General features: G+C 35.8%; 2 protein-coding genes across 3 annotated transcripts in view; one reads left to right on the top strand and one right to left on the bottom strand.

The window, feature by feature from the left end:
* LOC128230447 (protein HIRA-like) overlaps positions 1 to 24,567 on the bottom strand; it is a 257,743-nt gene that overhangs the window by 80,056 nt on the left and 153,120 nt on the right.
* LOC128230441 (uncharacterized) lies at positions 1,836 to 20,770 on the top strand. Of its 2 annotated transcripts, none has more exons than XM_052942709.1 (5): positions 1,836 to 1,926; positions 15,341 to 15,740; positions 16,087 to 16,155; positions 16,673 to 16,784; positions 17,012 to 20,770. In XM_052942709.1, exons 2-5 carry the CDS (start codon positions 15,342 to 15,344, stop codon positions 20,050 to 20,052), a joined length of 3,621 nt encoding a protein of 1,206 aa, XP_052798669.1. In that variant the 5' UTR covers positions 1,836 to 1,926; position 15,341; the 3' UTR covers positions 20,053 to 20,770. The 2 variants fall into 2 exon arrangements, with proteins under 2 accessions (XP_052798669.1, XP_052798668.1); XM_052942708.1 differs by having other exon boundaries at positions 1,852 to 2,074.

Genomic DNA, 24,567 nt, shown 5'->3' with positions numbered 1-24,567 from the left:
CTACAGGCATTCATTAGAATTGCATGTAGCAAGTGCACATCCACAGGGATGCATTTGAACTGCAAGTTGCACGTGTTCGTCTACAGAGATGCATAGGATCTGCATGTAGCTCGCGCAAACCTTCAGGTATTTATTTGAATTGCATGTAGTCTGTGCTAATCTACAGGCAAACATTGGAACTGCATGTAGCTTGTACACCACCTACAGGCAGGTAGCCGGTGTCCATATGTAGGGATTAATTTGTAGGTAGTTCATGCCCATCTGCATGCAGGTAGCTAGTGCCAACCTACAAGCAAGTATTGTTACTGCATGTAGCTCGTGTACATATACAGGCGCGCACTGGACTGCAGGTAGCTCATGGCCACCTTAATGCATGCATTGGAAATGCAAGCAGTTTGTGACTACTTACAGGCAGGTCGACTGTGCCAATTTTCAGGCAGTTATCTCGTGGCCACAAACAGGCACGCACTGGAACTGCAAGCAATTTGTGACCACATAAAGGCATGCATTGGAAAGGCAGGTATATTGTGCCTATCTATAGGCATGCATTGAGACTGCATGCGGCTCGAGGCAACCTAAAAGCATGCATTTTAGCTGCAAGCTGTTTGTCCCCACCTACAATCATGTAATAGAACTGAAAGTAATTTGTGCCTATCTATATGCATGCACTGAGTTTACAGGAAGTTCAAACTCACCTTACAGCATGCATTTGAACTACAAACAGTTGGTATCCATATACAGGCAAATTTAAATTATATTACAATCAAAACATTATCCAGAAAAAAGATTCCGATTCCCTTATGAAGTAACTGTGGTTTATTACTAGCCTTCTTCAAATGGTAACGTCTTTAATAAAACTAAAAAAGGTTCTACCACCTGTTTTTAACACGAACTAGTTTCCTCCCAAAACACCCAATATTTAATCACTTGCAGTCGAAACCCTTTAGCTCGATATTCCAGGGACCTTAAATACTTCGAGCCTCCGGAATATTGAGCCAAGCGGTAATGCTAAAAAATGAATGTGTATTTTTTTCCTTTATACGTTAAATGCGTTAAATAAAGTCGTGTTCAATTTGTTTGATATTATCCTGCGTTATTTCCGCTAGAGGAGAGCATTTATTGTACCCACATCGCACTATTCGCAACATGACACATTCGATATTATGACAATATCATATAATTGTTTCATGATTTAAATACACAATAAAAATAACAATATAAAAACATATACACGAAAACAATAAGAATATTTCATGCAATGATTAACACATGAACATGCGTCATAATATATCATCACTGAACATGTTAATATGTAGATAGCACATTTAAATCATTCCTGCCACATGGCTTGAGCTCGGGCTCTCTGTCACCGGCAAGGAATCTGGCTCGTATTTGGTCTATTTTTCAACCATGTTTAATGCCGAAGTCGTCTGCAATTTGCTTTTTTTGTGTTATTATTTTGATAAAAAAATAGGAATGTTATTGAAAATGGTGTTGATTTAAATTAATTTGCCTTTATAGTTTACAGCAGATTTTTTGTTTCCTTTAAATATAAATGAAAATATTAAGTTAATGTTTCTTTACTCAAATCACGAAGAGAGGGATATATATATATATATATAGAGAGAGAGAGAGAGAGAGAGAGAGAGAGAGAGAGAGAGATTCATAGCACTTGTTAGTTGGAACTCAGCCAACCCATGAACATGTAACCAAGCGCCGTTGCTAATATTATTATATCATAGCCATTCAAAAGAATACAACAAAGTCGAATGGCTTAAGGGTAGTTAACTGTGTTTCAGTTAATACTTCATTCTGCTTGAGTTGTCGCCTTTTGTCGGTAAAGCGAAAGTTGAATTTTCCGGAAATCCCAAATCGATACGTCTAGACACTGAGGAAGTTTTAATGTGAATGTGATTTGTTTAAAAGGTTGGTTTTACTTTCTCTTCACACTGCTGCCGACATCTTTAAATACTATGCAACAGTATACGGTACTTTTTAATAAGAAGTTTTCACAAAAAGGTCGGAAATGTAATAGAAATATCTGAAAAGAATACTGAACCACAAGGGAGATAACGTAAGTAAATATTATTTTATATGCACTAAAATGGGTAACAATATTCTTTTAAAGACACCAATTAGATTGATTACGATACTTACGTTACTATTTTACCTAAAGTAAATATGCTGTACAGTTGCCGCATTTAAGTATGTGAATAACATTAAAAATGATCAAAAACGAAACTAAACTCTTCAAAAACATTTAAATCTGCACTCTCACAGATATAACACTTTTTTTACATTTAACAACTTTCTTGGAAAGAGCAAACTTTTGCGTAAATATCGGTAAACCAATGATAAAAGATTGCTGACAAAAGATCAGATTGCAGATATTCATATTTCCGTTCGAAAATTAATGTTTTATGGCTTAAACCGTTACTAAAACCGAAACGCATAAAACATCATTTTTTTTATTTTAAATATAGAAATCTGCGATCTAATATTTTGTCAGCACTCGGCAGTCATACATAACTGGTTGCCATGGATTTTTGCAAAAAATGGCTCGTTCAAAGACAAAAATTTAAAAAAGTTGTCAAAATCATTGAGAGTGCAGCTTTAACGCTTCAGTCATACTTTGTTCCTATCCTTATCATAAATCTGGTTTCTATCTCATAAATGATAATTCACCTCTACTTATCCTTGTTTGAAGCTTTTACTGATTCCAACCAGGACTTTATATTTTAGTTGTGGTATTAACTGATTAATGGCAGAATTATTGTGAGATTCATACCTCGATCTTGAGGGTTTACCACAGCAAAAATTTATTATTATTTTTTTTTATGATTGTTTCATGACTTAACCATAAATCTTTGGCGACATGTTTTATGGTTGAAGGAGTTGTCAAAATTTTACGAAAAAACATTTTTAATTAGATTTTTGATAAATGCCTGCATATACCTGGCACTTGCAGAATATGCAGTGTTCCAGTCAGTGGTTTTGTGCTATAATAATAAGTTTTAATCCATCTTTCTATTGTGCATGTTTCTTAGGTTTAACGCTTTATCTCAATTTGTTAAGTTCAATTCTTGTCGAACATAAAACAAATATTGCTGTAGAATTTTATAATTGAATATATAGATATGTATTTCTGAACTATATGGCCAAGTAAGAAGTAGAAGTAGCAGTAGAAGTAGCAGTGGCAGTAGCAGCAACAGCAACAGGAACAGCAGCAGTAGAAGTAGTAACAGCAGCAACAAAACAAATATTGCTTCTTCGAAGGGGGGGGGGGGCATATTGCTTTGTACATGTTGGTCGGTCCGTCGGTAAACCAAAGCTTGTCCGAGTGATTACTCAACAATTTCTGGAGATATAATCATCAAACTTGACATGAGGGTTTAGCCTGATCAGTAGATGACCCCTACTGATTTAAGGTGTCATCGGGTCAAAGGTCAAGGTCACAGAGACCTTTTTCATTCATTTTTGAGTTTTCACTCGGACAAGCTTTAAAATCCTTTTAATGGTAAAAGGATTTTATAGCTTGTCCGAGTGAAAACTCAAAAATGACTAGACCTATGGTTATCATACTTGACATGGACTGCTGGGCTTGATCAGTAGATGCCCCCTATTGATTTAAGGTGTCATCGAGTCAAAGGTCAAGGTCACAGTGACCGTGAATGATTAAATGTTGTCCGAGTGATAACTCGAAATTACCTGCACCCATGGCCCTCAGACTTGACTTGGAGGTTGGATCTGACATGTAAATGACGCATATTGGTTTTAAAGTTCATCGGGTCAAAGGTCAAGGTCACAGTGACCTTGAAGGCAAACTCAACTATTCCTGGACTTATGGTCATCAAACATGACATGGAGGCTTGGTCTGAGCAGTAGTTGACCCCTATTTTAGGAGTCATCGGGCCAAAGGTCAAGATCACAGTGACCTTTTACGCGAACAAGTTAACAAAGCATCTCCAAGTGTAACTCAACAATGCCTGGCTGGGCCTGACCAGTAGATGACCCCTATTGATTTAAGATGTCATTGGATCAAAGGTCAAGGTCACAACTCATATACATCATTAAAATTTATTCATATTTACATATTCCCTTCTGATAAGAGGATACAGTTTTAGCTGCAAATATCAGTCATCATCTGAACATGATTAAAAACTGTACCTACTACCCTCACACTTGGTCATAATCTTAAAACTGCCTCAAAGACAAACAATGTCAATGACAAATCAGCTGTCATTTTCATTCAATGTCCAAATAATCCTGACAACATGGCGCTCATGGGGGCAAAATGTTTTCTTAACTATATGGCAAAGTATTTAAGTAGTAGTAATAGGAGAAGCAGTAGCAGCAGCAGCAGCAGTAGCAGTAGTAGAAGGAGTAGTAGTAGTAGAGGAAGATCAGCAGCAAAATTATAAGCAGCAGCAGAGGTTTTTGCAGCAGAAGCAGCAGCAGCATCAGTAGCAGCAGCAGTAGTAGTAGTAAAGAAGTAATTCAAATAAATTCAATTCAATTTAACAGCAGCAGAAATTTTAGCAGCATCACTAGCAGCAGCAGTAGTAGTAGTAGTAGTAGTAATAGCAGTAGCAGTAGCAGCAGCAGCAGCAGTAGCAGCAGAAACAGTTGCAGCAGCAGCAGTAGTAGAGTAGTAGTATAGTAGAAGTAGTAGTAGTATAGCAGCAGCAGCAGCAGTAGCAGATGCAGAAGAGCAGTAGACTAGTAGTTGTAGCAGTAGCAGCAGTAGAGTAGTAGTAATAGTAGCAGCAGCAGTAGAAGTAGTAGAAGTAGTAGTAGCAGGAGGAGGAAGAGGAGCAATAGTCGGAGCAATATCAGAAGAAGCGGCAGCAGTAGCAGTAGCAGCAGAAGTAGCAGTAGCAATAAAAGTTATACCAACAGCAATAGCCGCACTAAGAGTCTTCAAAGACCAAACATGTTGACCTTATATATTTATTTTAACTACAATTTAATGCACCAGTCAATTATAATCACGCCCTCGGTTCGGGGATGTACCGGGGATAGCGTGGAAAATGGACCGTGTTTTGACTTTCCAGGTGGCATCGCAGTGCCGAGAGAATGCGGTGGTTTTTCAAACAACAGCGGTGAATGGGCCTTACTTACGATGGGACATTTGGTGGGGATTTTACCAGCAGTTTTTCTCCGCAGGGCGGGAATTTTACCTAAGATCGGCTGGACCAAAGGTCAAAGTCCCCGCTATTCCCCGAACGAGGGTGGTGGGGGACGTGGTTACAATTGACTGGTACATAACATTGTCGGGGAATCAATAATATATCGAGGGAGCCAATATTTAAACAGAAAAGGAAATACTTTTTCTAATGAATAATGACCGGGGTCGTGATAATATGTAGGTGAAATCACTTACATCGATAACGGTATGGAAACAATTCAAGTTGAACACAAAACGAAGAAATTCATTTTTAGACTGTCGGCTGCAAGCCGACAGTCTTTAGAGAGCGGTATTTCAGAAACGCGACTAGTCGCCTGACACGACATATTGAACATGAATATATTAATACACACCACCTGCGTAGCAACAGAACTACTTACGTGAATGCGGGCGTCAAGTACTTGCTTATGTGTATTTAACGCGTTATTGCCTTTTTTATGACAAACATTGCGTGTTACTCTTAGTATAGTTGTACCGTTGCAATTTGGTGAGTTTTATTGAACAAAGTAATGAAAAATAATGAAAGTATAGCATTTACATACGAAGTCATTTTACCCTACAACCAATAGTAAGCTACACCACATGTTTGCACCCCGTGAGACGTCACACTTATCCCGGCGTTCAAGACTGACCCGGCAAACCCCGGCAAAGAACATATTTTATGAATGAAAGCTATTAAGAAATAAATCATACGCGGTTAAAGAGTTCATATAATGTAATATTTTGTTAAATAGCTTTTATGTTTCAAATGATTTATTTTCAGCAGCAATCAAACTATTGTATTTGTTTGAGTAAGTTATTTGGATTATAACTATCACAGTGTTTCAACGTTATGCCTATTGTAATTCTGTACTATAGGGTGTAGTTTTTAAAGTAATACACAATATGGCGGCGATTATGCGGAAATGAAATTGAATGTTACTTCGAACACGTTCCTTTACAAAACAACCGACCTGTATTTAGTGTTATTGATTCAACATCAATCGAAAAAAATGGCATCAATGTATGCGTCTAAAAATGTTAAATTTAGATGGAGACAATCCAGAAATGAGCTGCCAGGAAGTGATCGATTTCGGACACGAAGGTACATGTACATTAGTCTGAAATAATAGACGTGTTATACGGAATTCTTCCAATCCCTAACGTCTAAATGGGTTTGTGCAAAAAGCGGGAGTGTTTGAAAAATATTGAAATTGTATTAAATGAAGTATTTTATGGTTGAAATAGATAATTAAGGTTTATATTCATATTTTACCATGGAAGTGCAAAGCTATTTTGCAAAAAAGAGCATTTAATACATTAAAACACAGTTTTTACCTTTCCATTGAAAGGAAAGTTGACTGACACAGACAACAATTATGCCAAGCGGAACAACTGGACCCAATTGTAATAACTCGGCCACCTCCGACAAGCTTCGAGATAATACAATCGTAACAACTCGGCCATGGCCGAACAATGGGAACACCTAGGCCAGTATCCAACAGGAATTGACTATCTCGAAGCATACAGAAGATGGCCAGTTGTTACAATTGATGGCCGAAATGTTCCGATTGTTGTAAAATTGTGAACTGCAGCCTCGCAGGTGCTCTTCATGTATATATTGTTATGTTTTGACAGAATGAAATGAAGAAGAAACCATCATACATGCCATATCCCCCGGCGGGGGAAAATATCCCCCAGAATTTCGATCCATCCCCCGGTCTCCCGGATATTAGATATTTTACATCAGGCAATAATGACAAAGTGAAACCACAGTATGTGAGTGAAATTGAATGTAAAGAAACAACTCCGCAAGGGTGAAATGACTGTTTAAAAAAGGTTGGATAAATACCAAAAGAAAACAAGTGATTAATTAATTAGAAGAAATGATCAAAGGCAAAGAAATATTACTATTTTGGAAAAGGTAAAAATTAATAAAATTCATTCCATTCTCTTAGTGTCTGAACGTCATCATAGCTGATAGTATTAAGCATAATTTTTTAAAAGACTTTGGAGGAAGTTAAATTTAATGTACAGTATTACAGCATGACATGACAGTGTATCATAAGAATATGATAAATCATGACATAAAATAATTCTGTATAATGAAAAAGTTAAGAGGTTTTCATAGCGAAATATAATTATGTGAATTCAATTTTTCGTACTTTCGCATCTAAATATACTTTGAAATTTCGCAAACTTAAACCTGCTAAAAAATCCCCCTGAATACCACCAAAATCCCCCTGAATTTTCAGCCTTCTGAACAAATCCCCCTGAATGGTCTCCAGAAAATATGGCATGTATGAACCATCAAACTCATAATTATTTGCTGGATATTACTTTTTGGTTACGGAATTTATATAAAATAACATTATCTGGTAATATTTCTTTTTTTATGAAATGTTATTGACGCAATATGCTTTAACCCCGGAATCCCGATCCGAATAACTACCCACTTGTCGTACAAAACTTGTACGTGAAGGATTTGTTGTGTCAAAAATCGTTAAAAAAAATCTGTCAACGTACAATTATTTGGACTAGAAGGTACATCTAGCTGATCCACATCTCTTAGTCTAAATATTTGTACATTGACAGACTCTTTTTACGATTCAAAGAAAATAAATATACATATATTTACATTATATAGATATGGCAAATCCTTCATTACAACATCTTCATGTTACTTTCAATTCAGAGTTGATTATTTACTAAAATTATTTTGCATTTTTAATTGTTGTTTAACCTAAAACGTCTCAACCATCAAAAAAGAACATATGTGCTTCAATAGTCTAAAAAAATAGACGTGTTATATGGGATTCTTACAATCCCTTACGTCTAATCGGGTTTTTGCAAAACAGGTGGGGGGGGGTTGAAAGATATTGAAATTGTAGTCAGATAAGTATTATATGTTTGAAATAGATATTAAAGGTTTATATTCGTATTTTAGTTAATATGTAAACCATGAAAGTGCAAAGATTTTTTTCACAAAACAAGCATTTAATGCATTTAAACACAACCATTTTACCTAGCATAGCAACTGGACCATCTCAGGTTAACTTCGAGATAGACCAGTCACCTTTTGTATACATAATTTTAACAACTTGACCATGGCCAGAAAGCTCCGATTGTTGGAAATCTATGTACCGCAGCCTTGCAGGTGCTCTTCATGTATAACAGTTTATATCATTATGTTTTGACAGTATGAAATGAAGGAAAACACTCATCAAACTCATAATAATTCGTCGCATTTTATTTTTTGTGTACATAACTCATATTTTAGATAATTATCTGACCGGAATCCCAATCAGAATAGCTACCCACTTTTGGTACAACAAAAAATGTATGTAAAGGATATGCCATTTCAAAATTTGTAAAAAGATCAGTCAAGTTACTATCAAGTGTTTGATTTATTTTCTTTATAATGTATAATGCACCTGTCAATTGTAGAGCCAAGCTGGGAACTGCCTAAAAATCAGTTACCCGGTTAGCTCAGTTTGACAGATCTCCATGCAAGTGTTCACATGGTCGTGGGTTCAAGCACCATACCAGTAGCATCTTTTCTCACAGGTTTACTTTAGAACCCATCATCCAGGGGTTGACGATTATATTTTTTTTATTAAATATTACAGGCCATGTTCTTTTGTAAACTTTCAGATTGAGAAGTGCCTGTATTGTTAACATCATCTGATACAATCAACTGGAACAAAGCTGAAATGGCTGTCAACTGGAACAAAGCTGAAATGGCTGCCTGACCTTACTTAAAAATCGGATGGCAATACATCAGACTAGAAGATTATTAGTATTGAGATGGACAAAATGAAACATGAGCCTACCAAAGCTGACAGATTGCACAAGAAACACATAAATGCAGGCATTTGCTGAGATATTGTAATTATTTTTTGAAACTTCTCATCCATTTAGGAAGTTCAGTTGAAACAGAGTTGGCAAAAAATGAACTAAGGTATATACATTTTGAATTCTTATTTTTAAATGAAAACTTTACTGGCCAGCACAGATTGGTAAAATGCTAGTCTACCAATGTAAATGTGCCTGGTTCGAATCAGTAAAGCTGATGAATATACTGGTTGTGTAGCCAGGATGTGAATAGGTCTGTACTTGGCTGATAATGCATATCACTTTAAATGTTTAAGCTGCACTCTCACAGATTGACTGTTTTACTAACTCTTTTTTTATTTCTTGATCTTGTAATGAATTATTTTATGCGAATTTCTGAACACTGGTCATAACAGACAACTGGAAAAGTAGATCGCTGCTTTCTTATATTAATTCAGTCAAAAAAGACAAGTGAAAATATTGGAACGCTGATTTCTTATTTTAATACGATCAAAAGATGATGTTCTATGCCCAAAATCTCATTATTAGTAAAGCGTTAGTAATGCTTTAAACCATAAAACAATTAGTCACAAATGTAAATATAAAAAACACATGATCATATCTTTTGTCAGCAGTCTTATATCATCAGTTTTCATACTGCTTTTCATTAGCTTATTCCAAGCCAAAAAGTAAAGAAGTTGTCAAAACATTCAATCTGTGACTGAGAGTGCAGCATTCTCACAGATTGAACATTTTGACTACTTTATTTATTTTTTGTCTTGGAATGGGCCAATTTATGTGAAAATGCATGTTAACCATTCATATAAGATTGCTGATAATAAATTAGTCAGGAAATGTTTATATTTAAGTTCAAAATGTTTTATGCATTTTTCTTAAATCGTTAGTAATGCTTTAAGCCATAAAACCTTAGATTTCGACCTGAAATATGGAAGTCTGCAATGTAATATTTTGTCAGTAGTCTTATATCACTGGTTTGCAGATATTTACGCAAAAAATAGGTCATTCCAAGACAAAAAATACAAAAGTTGTAAAAACAGTAAATCTGTGAGAGTGCAGCTTTCAATGACTAAATGTTTTGATTTGGCTCAATTCTCACCTAAAATCTTATAGTTTTGTTGCACCTAAATGGTTTGTTTTTAACAACATTACACTTGCATATGTATAAATTTGTTCTTAAATTTGTAATTTAGATTGGCGGATTCATTCTCTGGAAAATAGAAAAGGGCATGTTACATACTGTTATCATTGCCATGACAGAAACCATATTGAGGAGCTGGTCCACCTGTAGGAAGAAATGCCCTATTGGTTGGAGCAGCACTATTCCCCAGCCATACACCAGCACTTAGTTTGTCATAGGGAGCATTTCTGAGCAGTTATGGAGACCACTAACTACGCAGGTATGTCATAATCAAAATCTTGGTTTATATATTTTTTTTATAATTTAGCATATGTTGAGAAGAAATTTATTTCTAGATTGAAGGCACACACTATAATTTTATGCCCAAAAATATATTTCTTATTTTAATATGTTATCATGTCTAACTCATTTGACATAAATGATCAAAGCAAAAGAAATGCAATTGATTAATCTGCAGATATGCAAATGTAAACTTTTTAACTGGGGAAATCGTTGCCACTTGTCTATTTATTAAAGAACATAATTATAATTAATAATGTTTAATCTGTACACAAATCATATGCCTTCTTTGTTTTAACCATCAATGTCAAAGAGTCCAGCATGATAATGGATTAAATTGAAAAAAAAATGCATTAATTTATATGAACCCTTTAAAACAAAGACATTTCCTAAATCCAATAAAATATAATTGAATATTGATGCAGAGTTCAGTTAGAATATAATATAACTTTTTTTGCAGTTGTTGCAGTGAAACTTGCACCAGTGTGTTTTCTGTGGAAATAAAGAGATAGTGTCCAGCAATGAAGACCCAACTCAAGATCTGACCTTGTAAGGCCAATATGAAATAACTGTGTGGAAAAATGGGAAAAACCTGCAGTCAGGAATGCACGGAAATCATCAAAAGAACAGTGTTAAATTAATCTTGAATAACTTGACATTTATTTTGTTTGACATATTTATTCATGGTGCAGTGAAAACATGTTGTTTTTTTTCTCATGGTTATTTAAATTTAGAATTGATAGGAGGGAACATCATTATGTAGTTTCATGTTCATAGTCAGATCAAAACCCATATACATGTATAATGAGCATTCGAAAATATCAAAATGGAACTTGTTGTATGTAGTGTAAGTTAATTAACATAATAAACAAAAATATTTAATCAATTCAATTTATTATGACCCCTTCAAAGAAGAGGAGTATCTTGCTTTGCACATGTTGGCTGCTACGTCCGTCTGTCTGACAGTAGACCAAAGCTTTTCCGGGTGATAACTCTACAATTCCTAGACCTATTGTCAAACTTGACATGAAAGTTTGGTTTAACCAGTAGATGACGCCTTTTGATTTTAGGGGTAATATGGTCAAAGGTCACAGTGACCTTGAACAGGAGGGTGTCAAAGCATGTCTGACTGATATGTTGACAATGCCTGCACCTATGGCCCTGAAACTCAACATGGAGGCTAAGCCTGATTATTAGATGATCCTATTGATTTAATGGGTCATTGGGTCAAAAGAAAGACAAGGTCACAGTGACCTTGAATGCTTAAAGGTTGTACTAATAATGACTGGACAAAGCCTGCACCCATGGCCCTTCAACAACTTGACTTTGGGGTTTGGCCTGACCAGTATTTATTTGTCACAGAGACATTGAACGCAAAAAGCTTGCCTGTGTGACAACTCGACAAAGTCTGCACCCATGGCCTTCAAACTTGAAATTTAGGTTTGGGGTGACCAGCAGATGACCCCTTTGAATTTGGAGGTCAAGGTCACAAACCCAATATTGGTCATTAAAACTATGTCATTTACTTATTCCCTGCTGCTAGGAGGATACATGTTTATCAGCAAATATCAGCCATTATCTAAATACGATTGAAAACTTGACCAACTACCCTCATACTTAGAATAGCATAATCTTAAAACTGCCTCTAAGGCATCTTTTGTCAATGACAAACCAGCTGTCATTTCGGTCCATGCATATTTCATTCAATTGTCCATACATTCTTGACAGCATGGCGCTAATTAATGCTGGAGGTTTAAAATTTAAGACATTAGTTTTTTTTCTTCAGCACCATGCAGATTTATTAACACTTTTATAATAAAAACAAACTAGAAACAAATTTTAAAGATATTGTTTTTTTTTCATGATATGATGCCACAGCACCATACAGATTTGTTTTCACTTTTATATCAAAGAAAGTAACTCAAGCACAAAATTAATTTTGTAGATATGTGGACTCTGTTGATAGAAATTCTGAGAGGCATTTTTAGGCTTGAAAGAGCATCATTTTAAAGTTATATTTTTATTTTGTCCCTTGAATCTTGGGTATAGTTTGTATTGTTTTTGCATTTTAAAGACATTGGCTTCAACAGACCCTAATGAAATGAAGGAATGTAATTGCTTACTGAAACTATTAAAAGCGACGTCATAAATTGAAGCAATTTTAACATAAGGAATATGCATTTAACTAATTTAAAGCGGTTAAAACTTAGGAAACTTGAATTAAGAACCTTGTAGGCCATTGGATATATGATTAAGTAGGGCCAATATATTTGTGCTTATCATAATTACATTTATCCTTCTTCATCTACCTTAAAGAGTGTTCATCATTTGTATAAAATCATTTGATCACGTTTCATTTGAAAGAACTTTGCGGTAGTGTTTGCTTGCGTCAGTTACATCACCGACAGTCTTGCAGCGCTGTCAGCGCTTTGATTATTAAAACATTTGCAAAATCAGACCGCAAACAGTTATACGAAAAAGTCTTCGGAATGTGTTCATAAATTATAAATCAACATTTCAGAAAGAGTTAATTTATGATATGTTAAATGTACTGTTGTCATAAGTGTTTCAATTTTACGTTTAGGCCACACCAAATTAATGTTTTGTTCCTCGGATTTTTGCCAAAATACAATTTTGTCAGTTTTCATAAAAGCCGAAGCGAGCAAAGATTGAAAAATATCATTTTACTCGCAATCAGTATAAATAGGAAAGATTGTTCAATATAGTTGCCCTCAACCCATTTGAATGCAATCATGAACTAAACCTCCACTGGACAGTGGAAAAATGTCCGAAAACATACTATTTATTAAACTGTTTTTAGTAAACACATTATATGGATAAACCAAATTTCTAACATAATTAAACATATTTTAAGTATGGCGTTCATTCATAATAAACAATAACCCTGGTTTTTAGGAAAAAGTTTGAAACAACTTACATAAATCAAATCTACTTGAATCAAATTAACATCATTTGAAACTGTTTTTAGACATTTATCAGGGTTGTTTTCGGATGTAAAAAATTATCTTTTACACACAGGCAGAATCAAACCTCAGACATTTTAATTTCTTGAATTAATTTCTTTTAAATTATCCCAGTAAAATCAATGGCATGTTCGAAATGAAAAGTACAAGTGTATGTAAAGAGAACATAAGAGAACATTTATGGTCATGGACCAGAAATTAAGGTAAAAGAACTAAAATTAGGCTTACGTACATTTACCCGGACTAGTGTTAATATCGCTATTTGTGAAAAGATATTTGTTCGAAAGTGTTGTTTTGTCAGAATTAAGTTTAAAATGACTTTGATACATTAATTTGGACCAAACAATGACACAGGTCATAAGGTCGAATTCTGGTTACGTGTTTTATGACTTGAAACAAATATTACATTGTTCATCATTCTGATTTCAATCCAAATCATCACTAATAACGCAACAGTATATCATTATCGGAAACACATGTTAAAATAAATAATGATCCTAAAGTGCACAGAACGATAAAGAAATACGTCCAATATGGTCAAAACACATTTATTGTAAAAACAAAGGATTAAATCTGCAAAATTTGAGCCACAGTGTTTATACCGGAAGCAGCCATTTTGATTGAATTAATTGAAACCAATGCTAAACCGATCGATATACAGTATAAAATGTAAGGTATCGGTTACTCCCCTTACATAAAACAGCGTAGGATAATTATAATTGATTTTTTTTTCAGTCCGAAAATTCTTCAGTTACTTGAATGGAACCGATTATCGATAGTCAAACTGGAACCAATTCCCAACACTAATGTATATTTTTGTGTCAAGTGCCCCAGACAACCCAATGTTGTTGTTTTTTTGATGATATATTTTCAAATCAGAAATATATGGATAATTGATTGTTTTAGCGTTAGTTCGCATTATTTTTCACCGAGTGAGCACCAAAACTTTGAACCAGTAAAATAACATGTGTAATTCACTGATAACACACTAATCATATTGATATGAAAAACTACTGAAACAAGCTCAGTAGCCAAAAGCTTAAATATAAACCACCGAAAAGAATGAAATTATTTCGATAAAATAGTGTGAAAAGGCGTATTAAATTCATATCCAGGCTACAAAAATGCAGATTTATTTCTTAAAATAGCTTCAATCGTCACAAAGCCACAAAACATTGCTGACAGGATAGTGTTGCTTATTTTGACATAGAAACATATTCATTTTAAACAAATATATATCCGTAAAACTGCAAATGCTTTTTAATCGAAAATCTGCTGAAATATTTTTTTTCTTAAAATTTGCTCAACTCCTAATAACACTTACACTTACACTTATTACTTTTATCTAATGTATATATTATGCTTGCTAAATATTGAACCACAAAATTTAATAAAAGTGATTGTTTTCAAACATTTAATGTTTTGATCCTTAACTGCAGTGTGAAGGGCTCTAAAATAACCCTTCCACCAAATGGACTGTTTCATTTTCGCAAGGTAACATACCCAAACCATTATATGTAAAATGTGATTGTTGACTTGTGTCTCTATTTTATTGACTGTCCCTACAAAAGCAATTAAGTTTAAATTGATAATTTACAACTGACTAAATGGTTTAACAGTACACTAACAGAACACTGTAAAAATAAATATACATATATATATATATATATATATATATATATATATATATATATATATATATATATATAACCTTTATACATAATAAACACATGTATGTAGTGTGTTGTTTTGTGCTGTCTCGTGTTGTTGTTTCATGTTTCTGGTTTGTGTTTGTGTGTTTTTGCGTTCTATGTCATTAGCGTTGACCCTAAATCCAGACGGGGTTTATGTTTAACATTTCAAATACTGTATGTGGTTTTTGTCTGTGCTATAAGGTAAAGTGATATTTCGTTCCAGAATGGCGGCTGCAGTGACGCCGGGGTCGGTGGATGGAACCCAGAATGAACAGTACTACCTGCGCCTTCATCTTCTTTTTATGGATGCTTGCAAGGTTCTCAGGGCAAAATTCGACTCTATTGTTAACCCAAATGACCTGCTGAATGAACTGAGAAATCAAAAACGCGTAATTGATAAATTGCATAAAGATGGTGTAATTACTAAGGAGCAATATCGTCTGCTCAATCCTAATCCAGACTCACAAAGATTTGACGTCAGTCTGCTGATTGTTCTACTCAGAAACATCTGCAACTTGCAGCCAAACAATCCTATTTGGAAAGAGAAAGACAACAGCAAAATAACGGACACCATGCCTCCTATTATTGCAAACATCGTGCGAATAAGAAATCTCCGTAACAAGGTATACATTTAAATTTCTACGGCCTTTCTACGTAAATAATAATGTTCAACTTAACAATATCATTTGACCTGATATACAATATTTGTTTTAGATGTTACAAAATATGAATGCGGCCCACCTTTAAGTACTGTCAGTGAACAGTTTCAATCAGACCGAAACATCTGTTTGTAACTTAGTTTGGCCTCATGCTGTACGTTTATACAGTCCTTTGCACATATACATGTTCACTTAATGCATGTTTATTTAAATGGGATTCTTATTTATCCATTGGTTGTGTTTGTCAGCACCGCTAAAAAGGTCGCAAATAAATTTATAAAACACGCTTTTTAATGACGTGAATTTTCAGATGCAGCATAAGAATGTTGCTTATCTTGAACAAAAGGAGTTCCAAAAGAACTGGAGTTTGCTGGAAAATGTAAGTTGTGCATGTGGTCTTTATATGTTTTTGTTTCTAGTTAATTGTCGCTAAGACCGTTGCATAGTATCTCAAAACAGGGTTTATTTTTTAATTTTCGTCTACATGGCTTGTCCTTGAAGTTTTCATTGTATTATTGTAAATAGTCAACGTCATACACATTGTTTTATGTTGATTGTCAACCTTTGTCAAGTAGGAAATTTTGTTTACGTTGACATTTTTGTTGAACATTGTTGTTTTCTTGTTGTTGTGTATTTTCTTATCTCTTATTGTGTTGGGTGGGTATGGAATAATTTAGAAAGGTTGATAGTAATTAGCATTCGTCATGAGAGTAATATATGTTGTCTGTTCAAAGGTCAAATGCTCTTTGTCAACATTTGTACGTTGATATTAACGGCTGGTTCGTGAATGTATGAATAAATATAGTCATGCAGACTCAACTACTTTTATAGCTATTAAAACATATTAATTTACAAGCGTAAATCAAATGGTCATACCTATATATGTTTACAACTAGGCGATGGTAACACTTGGCCATTCATGTGGGCTGAATGACGTTAAATCTGATATCGCCGAGCTGATGACAAAGACCCTCGACGTTGTGACGCCCGAAATGAAAAGCCTCCGGGGTATAATGATTTGTATTGCCTATTAACATGATCTATATTTCTAAGGACTTTTTAAAACCAACATGCCTATTCACATTTTCTACTTAATTAAGAGTTGTCAGTTTGAAAATATACTCATTGGAATATCTTTGGCAATCGGATGGCATTTTACAAATCAGCAGAAATATGTATTTCAAAAGAAAATCTACTAAACAAGTGTATATACAAAACATTTATCATTTTCATAGAGACAACGTTATGGTTCTTTGAAGAGAGCTTTGATGATGAATTCTACGTGAAAACAGCCCGTTTTCAAAAAGCCATTGATTTGCTAAAAGAGAAGCATTTCATCGTGCTAACTGGTCATCCAGGTGAGGGGAAAACTGCCATGGCAGCCAAGCTGGCCCTAGCTGACGGCACGAAGCCGGAAAACTGCCTTAAACTTCAGCATGCATTAGACTGGAGAAAAGTGGATTGGTCATTAAAGCTTTTTAATACGGTCATCGTGGACGATATCTTTGGAGGCGGTGCACTTAATCAGAATCTTCTTGCTGATTGGAAACCGTACCTGCCTGAAATGGAGAGAGCTGCAAAGCAGAATCGTTTGAGAATCATAATTACCACAAGGCACTACATTAAAGAGGAAGCTTTGGAGGAAATGGACAAGCTCACAATGTTTGATGACAAGGATGGATACGTTTTGCTCTTGTCGTCAAAGATGCATTTGTCATTTAACGAGAAGAAAAAAATTCTAATGTCGAGGGCAAAAAAAAACAATTCTGAGGACATGATTGATAACTACCGCATTGAATATGAAGATTGTGTTAGGAAGGCAGAAGGGGTATTTAACCTACAAGAAGGTCAAAGAGAAGACCTTGTGTTTGGATTTCCGCAGTGTGCAACTTTGTTCGTCCGAAGTGAAGCGTTGATCAAGCTGGGCTCTGTTTTCTTCAGCAAACCGGAAATACACTTCAAAACATATATTGACCAGTTGTACAAAGGCAAGGATGAAGAGCAGTTCCATAAGTTCTTGGCTTTGGTTGCTGTCTGGGCAGAACAGAATATGAGAATGAAGGAGCTTGATTTACAAAATGCTACCAAAGTGTCCGACCATGTGAGAAATGTTGCAAAATGTTTTGGAGTTGACGTTACTCATACATTCCTTGAAACTTTAAAATCTTCTCTGAAAAGCCATGTTCATGACCTGTTGTTGTTGATCGATCATTCTGGTGAGTACACCTTTAGTCACAATGTGAACGGGGACATGGTTGGGGTAGTCCTTGGAAGTCACAAACTCATGGAATGCATTGAGTTATGCCCGAGAGATTTCCTGATGGAACGAGTTACTATCGCCCCAGCCAGAGAGGACGAGCTTCGTGTTGAAGTACCAAAGAAACACTATGATGCTCTGTGTGAAAAGTTTGCAAACATGCTTGGTCGAAAAAACTGCAATCTTGTGGCAAAGGAGCCGTCACATGACGAATTCCAACAGCTCCAACGTAAAGGTCCTCGCCCAAACACCGTTGATGTACTCACTGGCATTGACTTTGGTATACTTAAACACAGCGCATTTAAAGACGAAGGTTTCGTGAAGACATTCATCAGGTACATCCGGGAAAAGCATTTCGATCAGGATCTGTTCACTGTCCCTGTAATGAAAATGACCGGATACTTCCTCGACTACGGGATCAAAATGACGGAAATGGTGATGTACCTTCCGGGTTATACGCTATACAGTGGGCTGAGTGTATTGGCGAAAGAACTGATTGAGCAAGAAGTTTTTCCAAAGGACCAAGTCGATCCACTACTTCTGGCAACACATTCCGGTGATATTGGCATGATGAAGTTACTTCTAAGCCATGGAGCGAAAGTTTCGGGAGACACAATCTATGTAGCGATGCATAAAAGAGGAAACATGTTTGAAGCAAACAAGGTTCTCGATACAATTGTTGAGTACCAAGGTATAGATATCAATGACAAAGGAAACGCCGTTAATGGGAATTATCCGTTGATTGTTGCAGCCAGAAAGGGCTTTTCTTATGCAGTAAAATGTCTGTTGCAGCATGGCGCTGATCCGTCCGTGAAAAATGATAAAAACCTGACGGCACTGCACAAGGCAGTAATCTATAAGCATGCCGATATCATCCAACTTCTCATTGACTATAATTCGCCATTGGACGAGAAGGGTGGAAAATTTAAGAGGTCGCCTCTTCATATCGCTGCTGATCTTGGTTTAGGTGAAATCGTCAAAAGAATTCTGAGCAAAGGTGCAAACGTAAAGGTCAAGGACCATCGTGGTCATTATCCGATATTTCTGGCAGCCATCAGATGTCATTTGGAAACTGTCAGGGTCCTTCTGAGGCATGACAAAAGTCAGGATACTCTGAGAATTGCATCGTATGGCAAGAAATCTTTCATCAAAGGCATGTCACTATTTCATGTCGCTGTTTGGAAGAACGACAGGCAGCTGATCCAGCTGCTCATCGATGAGAAGGCGAATCCTGACGTAATGGACTTCTTCGGTCAAACCCCGTTATTCTATGCTATTAATACGGGCAAGCAGACTGCGACACGCATGCTGTTGCAATACGCAGACAAATCAAAACCTCAAAAACAGGGATTTACGCCATTGCATGCTGCTATTCACAAGGGAAATATCAAACTTGTAGCCAATCTAGCTGCAGTAGTGGACGTTAATGCGTTTGACAAGTACGGACGGACACCTCTTCATGTTGCATGCGAAAAAGGAAATGTAAACGCCGTAAATCTATTGCTAAACAAATACAATGCAGATCCACTTATGATCACGAAACGAGGAGACACAGTTTTCCATATTCTGAGACGCATGAAAGGAAACAAAAATCACGAGGACCATTGTAAACGCCGTTTGATTGAGATGCTTTTACTTAAAGCTCATCCATCAATATTTGAACGTGTAAATTGTATGGCGAACAAAAAGGGAGTGTCCATTACAGACCGTGTAAAACTAGCCCCGAAGGACCTGATTACTATCAACGCTTTGAAGCAAGGGATAAAATCCGACTTTGACGAGATAAGCGATGACGACGATGATGACGCTGGAGCAAAAGCTTCCTCTCCAAAGGCCGTGGGTGCTGGGAGCACAGACAGTTTAAGATTAGTTCAGCAATTGCTGAATATTTTTGGAAGTGAAAACTATCTCGATGAAGACGATGATGACGAAGGCGGATCTGAATATGGGATGGATTTTGGAGGATATGAAGATCCTCTGGAATACGACGACGATTTCATGGACAATGACATGTTCTAAAATATCTTTAATACATACTTTTTAGTTTTAGCTATTAAACGTCGTTTGTTTTATGATAGTGAATCAAATATGCAAGATTAGTTTCGGCTTAACATTTTTTATGAACGAATTATTTTTAGAAGAAATAATACATACCTGTTTGAGTTGCTGTGACAGTGTCTTGAACTGTTTTTTAACATAATTTTTTAAAATCACAAAGATTATATTTTGATAAACATCATTTTGCGTGGTTCAACAGACGACACGTATAGATAAGATGTCGTAAGCTATTTAAGCTCATTCAAAGGCTTTTGCAAAATGTTCGTTTTGACCTTGAAATATATATGTTGTGTTTACTTCGCTTGAGCTTGATATAAATGCTGTTTTAAATGTCAATTATCGTGAAATTTTTCGACACTATTATTTGAACTTGTGTTTGTTATTTACTGTACCCATAATAAACTGATTAGATGTGTTAATTAGGGAAACAATTTCGGAGTCTATGTCGGTCTTGTATACAGGTTCCTATAGCAAATAAGAACATTTTGTTCACATTAACGAATAAACTAGTATATAATTATGTGATGTTACACCCATTGGTTTTAATGGTGAAAAAGCAGAAAACAACAATATTTATTGTTAATTGTAGTGCACTGACCAATTTTATTTATCTGTTTTATTTCTTTAGAAATCGACTTTACTAATCAAAATGATATGAATAAAAGATGATATCGCGTTAGTTTTACTTTATTATTGCATGGTTATATTTTGAATACCACCAATATATATATATATATATATATATATCTACTTACGGCATTAAGGAGACCGTATATTTTTTACGGCATTAAGGAGACAATTTGTATATTTTTTGTTTTATACTTTATTTTGCTTTTTTGTTAATAATTTAGTATTGAAATGATCATTTATTATGAGTACAAAATTTAGGCTTCTTAAATTAATTAACAAAAAATATACGTAATTTGCGGTCTCCTTAATAATTTGTAAGTATGTTGCAGGTTTTAAGGGGACAGGTATATATGTAGAAGGGTTTATGGAGACCAGTGTATATATAATATTATTTTTGAGGCATTAAGGGGACCATCCATATTTTATGGCATTAGGGGGACAAATTATATATATCTTACTTTTGACAGTGAAGGCTCCCGTAACCTTAACAGACAACTTGGTAATAGTATTTTTTTATAATTGTGTATAATAAATTCACAAACAATGACCAGTCGAAACGGGAGGACTGCAAATTTCATAGGATATTCATCGGAAATCTTTTACAGACCATCTCATTCATTAAATGCAAGTCAGATTCAGTCACTTGGTCTCTTTACCGTTTGATAAACAAAATATATAATGACCAGGGGCGGATCCAGGAATTCTCGTTAGAAGGGGGCGTTACTTAGGGGCGTTCGCAGGAGGATTGAGGGTTACTCAATCAAGAAATTTTTAACAATTTGTAGTCGGAAATGATGCATTATGTGTATATTTTATTATTTTCTTCTCATATATTGACACAAAAAGTAAACTTGGACGATTTTAGAGGGAGCGCACGCCAACTGCACCCCCTTCTCAATCCGCTAGTGAATGGTGACTTAATATTTGATATATTATGGTTAAATAGAACTTTCAGTTGAATTATATAGAAACTGTAAATGCTAAATACAAGTTCTGTGCTTGTAAAAACAATACAAGTTTCGTCTGCATACGAATGTGTCTGTTAACGCTTGAACAGTTAGCTCATGATTAAAGAACATTGTTCATTGGGTTCATTGTGACCCATGGAAGTTTTTTTTATTAAATTCCAACTTCCCCTTAAATTTTACTTGCCTAAAACTTTAACCTAAGTCAATCAGGGGCCATAACTTGTATTAAGGATATGGAGTTATGTAACCTCATTGGCTGATGGTCCTGAACAATTGTGTGAAGTATTAAGTCAATTAAATGAAGGGTATAGAACGCCTTAACCAATAGGCTACGGAGACGGTTTTAATGCATGTACTCAATTGCAGATTCAGGGGGGGGGGGGGAGCGATCGGTCCCAGCGCGCGCCGTCCCCCACCCCTTTGAATCGTCCGTTTATAATATGTTCTCAGTCAATATCGGGAAAAATACAATATTAAGATAGAAATGCACTATTTCGGACTATAAATTAGGGGAGTCTAACCCCCACCCCGGTCCAACATTTTAAGCCATTCAATTTCTGTTCTGAGGGAGGGACGGATGTGGAAAGATTAAGCCCATGAGTTTCACGTACCCCTTCTTAAGTCAATTCCTAGATCTGCCACTGATATCTGTAATCAGATTTGTTGTTTCATAATGTTATAGTTCCTTTAAACAGTTTAAACCTTTTATGACATCAACATAAACAGACGCATGTTCAGTAAAAAATACTCTGTATACAACGTTCTCGTACTCCAGAGCGATGATGCTATGCATTATATTTATCACCATCTGACTGACTGAGTAACTGCCAAAAAATTTCCGTTTAAAGAGACTCTCTCATGTTTTGGCACCAAACATATTTTTTCTCGTAATATATCTGAAAACACTTACATGTATATTTATTTTACTCCTTGGTACTGAAATTGCAGAAATAATAGTAACCAGGTTGATTTTCTTTTATATTTCAATTGCATTTTTAAAAAAACGATTGAAGTATTAAAAATTAATCTTGTTCAAGTTGGGAGCAAGCACATAGGGGTGCAGATAACACATAGAATAAAAAACGGATCGCTTATCCACTCGCCCACAGGGAATCATACTAAGGTGTTGAATATTTTAACCTTAATGGAAAACGCCGGGACCCGGAGTATAAACTACTAACACCACCACCTTTATGGAAGTTATTGGTTTATCACGTGATTATGTCAATCAACTGATTGTGCAACAGCCTTTTGTTGAATCGGGTTAGTAACGCATTTTCAAATATTGGACTTCAAAGACTATATGTTAGCACATATCAACATTTATTGAAGGGTTTCAGCCATCAATAGCTTAGCTTTAACACTTCGTTTGATACGCCATACTTTATTTCGTAATAACAATCTATGAAATCCAAGTAAAAGATGCATTTTTAAAACCCTTAACGCTTCGCTTATATTCACTCAAAAACTCAAGTTCGAAAGATTTAAAAAAAGTATGTCATAATCATATCCTCTTTAGCGGCTGAGGAAGCCGGTCCAAACCATTCACATACTTTCCGAGTTTCTTAATACGAGGGTATAGCCAGAAGTTCGTGGAATTGCTTAATACAATCAACACATTTTAATATTTTTCAACGAACGTCAGCTCGCAATAAAATCTATTTCAGCTGTAAATGACATATAAAACTTCAAACTGATACATAAAATATAAAGGAAACTACAGCTTTTTCATTAACATGAGATCAGTATAGCCCGCGCAGTTCAAACGTCAGAATCTGACGTCAACGTCATAACTTATCAAAGTAAGAGCCGTTCGCCGCAATACAACGTCGATGTCTCGCTACCCACTGCGGTAAATGTCACTGAACCACTCTGACTTGTAAGAATACAGGCGTGTCTGAGCTTCACTCTGTAGTGCCTGAAAGTCATTGAAGCGTTTACCTTTAGTTCACATTTAAGTTTCGGAAATACTAGTAGGGCAAAATCGCATGGTGGTAGGTCTGGCGAATAAGGGGGGTGGGGAAGGATCTCCGCTTCAAGCTGGATTGTCGCGGTAGTCTGTGCCTCCTCCGATCTATGCGCTGATGCATTTTCCTGGTGAAGAATCCACCCATCATGCAAAGCCTGTGGTCTCTTAAATGCCATCGCCCTCTACAAGTCACGCCTCAAAACCTTAAATGGAGAACATAACTGAGGCTTATAACATTTGTCGCGTATTGCGTACTTCATCAAATATTATAATTAAAACTAACACTTATTCAATCCCATATTTTTAATCATAAACTTTTTAAAACATTGTTTTATGCAGATTTTATCAATTCCTAAATATTGATAAAAATGAATTTTGTTTTATATTACTTTACCTTCGAGTAGGAAGCACCCGTCACAGATTGGCTCTGCGGAACTGCATGGAGTAGGATAACACCGTGCACATCAAAGAAGACAATGAACATATACTTTCCTATCGAGCAGGATGGTCGTGCCTTCTTCGGAGGCGGGGAACCGGTAGTCTTCCATTGACTGCTTTGCTGTTTTGTCTCAGGGTCGTAATAAAACAGTCAGGTTTCATCGCAAGTGACTATCTTCTCAAGAAAACGGTTTCCTTCCTTTTAGTACCGAGCTAAGAATCGGCATGATTCCCGTACTCTTTTGCTCATCTCATCTTCTGTCAGTAGCCGTGGAACCCAACGCGCACTCACTCGACTCATTTTCAAACTGTCTTTCATTATCCTCCGTACCGACCCATAACTCATGTCCAACATATTGCATATTTCATAAAGAGTGACTCGACGATCAGCGTCAACGATGTTTTTCACGGCCTCGACGTCACACTCCGTAGTTTGTGAACTCCGATCGCCCAGACCTCACGTCGTCACAA

This window comes from Mya arenaria, chromosome 4, assembly GCF_026914265.1.
Source record: "Mya arenaria isolate MELC-2E11 chromosome 4, ASM2691426v1".
Classification (NCBI taxonomy): domain Eukaryota; kingdom Metazoa; phylum Mollusca; class Bivalvia; order Myida; family Myidae; genus Mya; species Mya arenaria.
This window is presented reverse-complemented; position numbering and strand designations above follow the sequence as displayed.

Excerpts from the sequence above, each read along its gene's own strand:
- LOC128230441 (XM_052942709.1), top strand. The coding sequence starts at position 15,342 with ATGGCGGCTGCAGTGACGCCGGGGTCGGTGGATGGAACCCAGAATGAA. Across the intron at positions 15,741-16,086 it reads TAAGAAATCTCCGTAACAAG|ATGCAGCATAAGAATGTTGC; the intron begins GTATACATTTAA and ends GTGAATTTTCAG. Across the intron at positions 16,156-16,672 it reads ACTGGAGTTTGCTGGAAAAT|GCGATGGTAACACTTGGCCA; the intron begins GTAAGTTGTGCA and ends GTTTACAACTAG.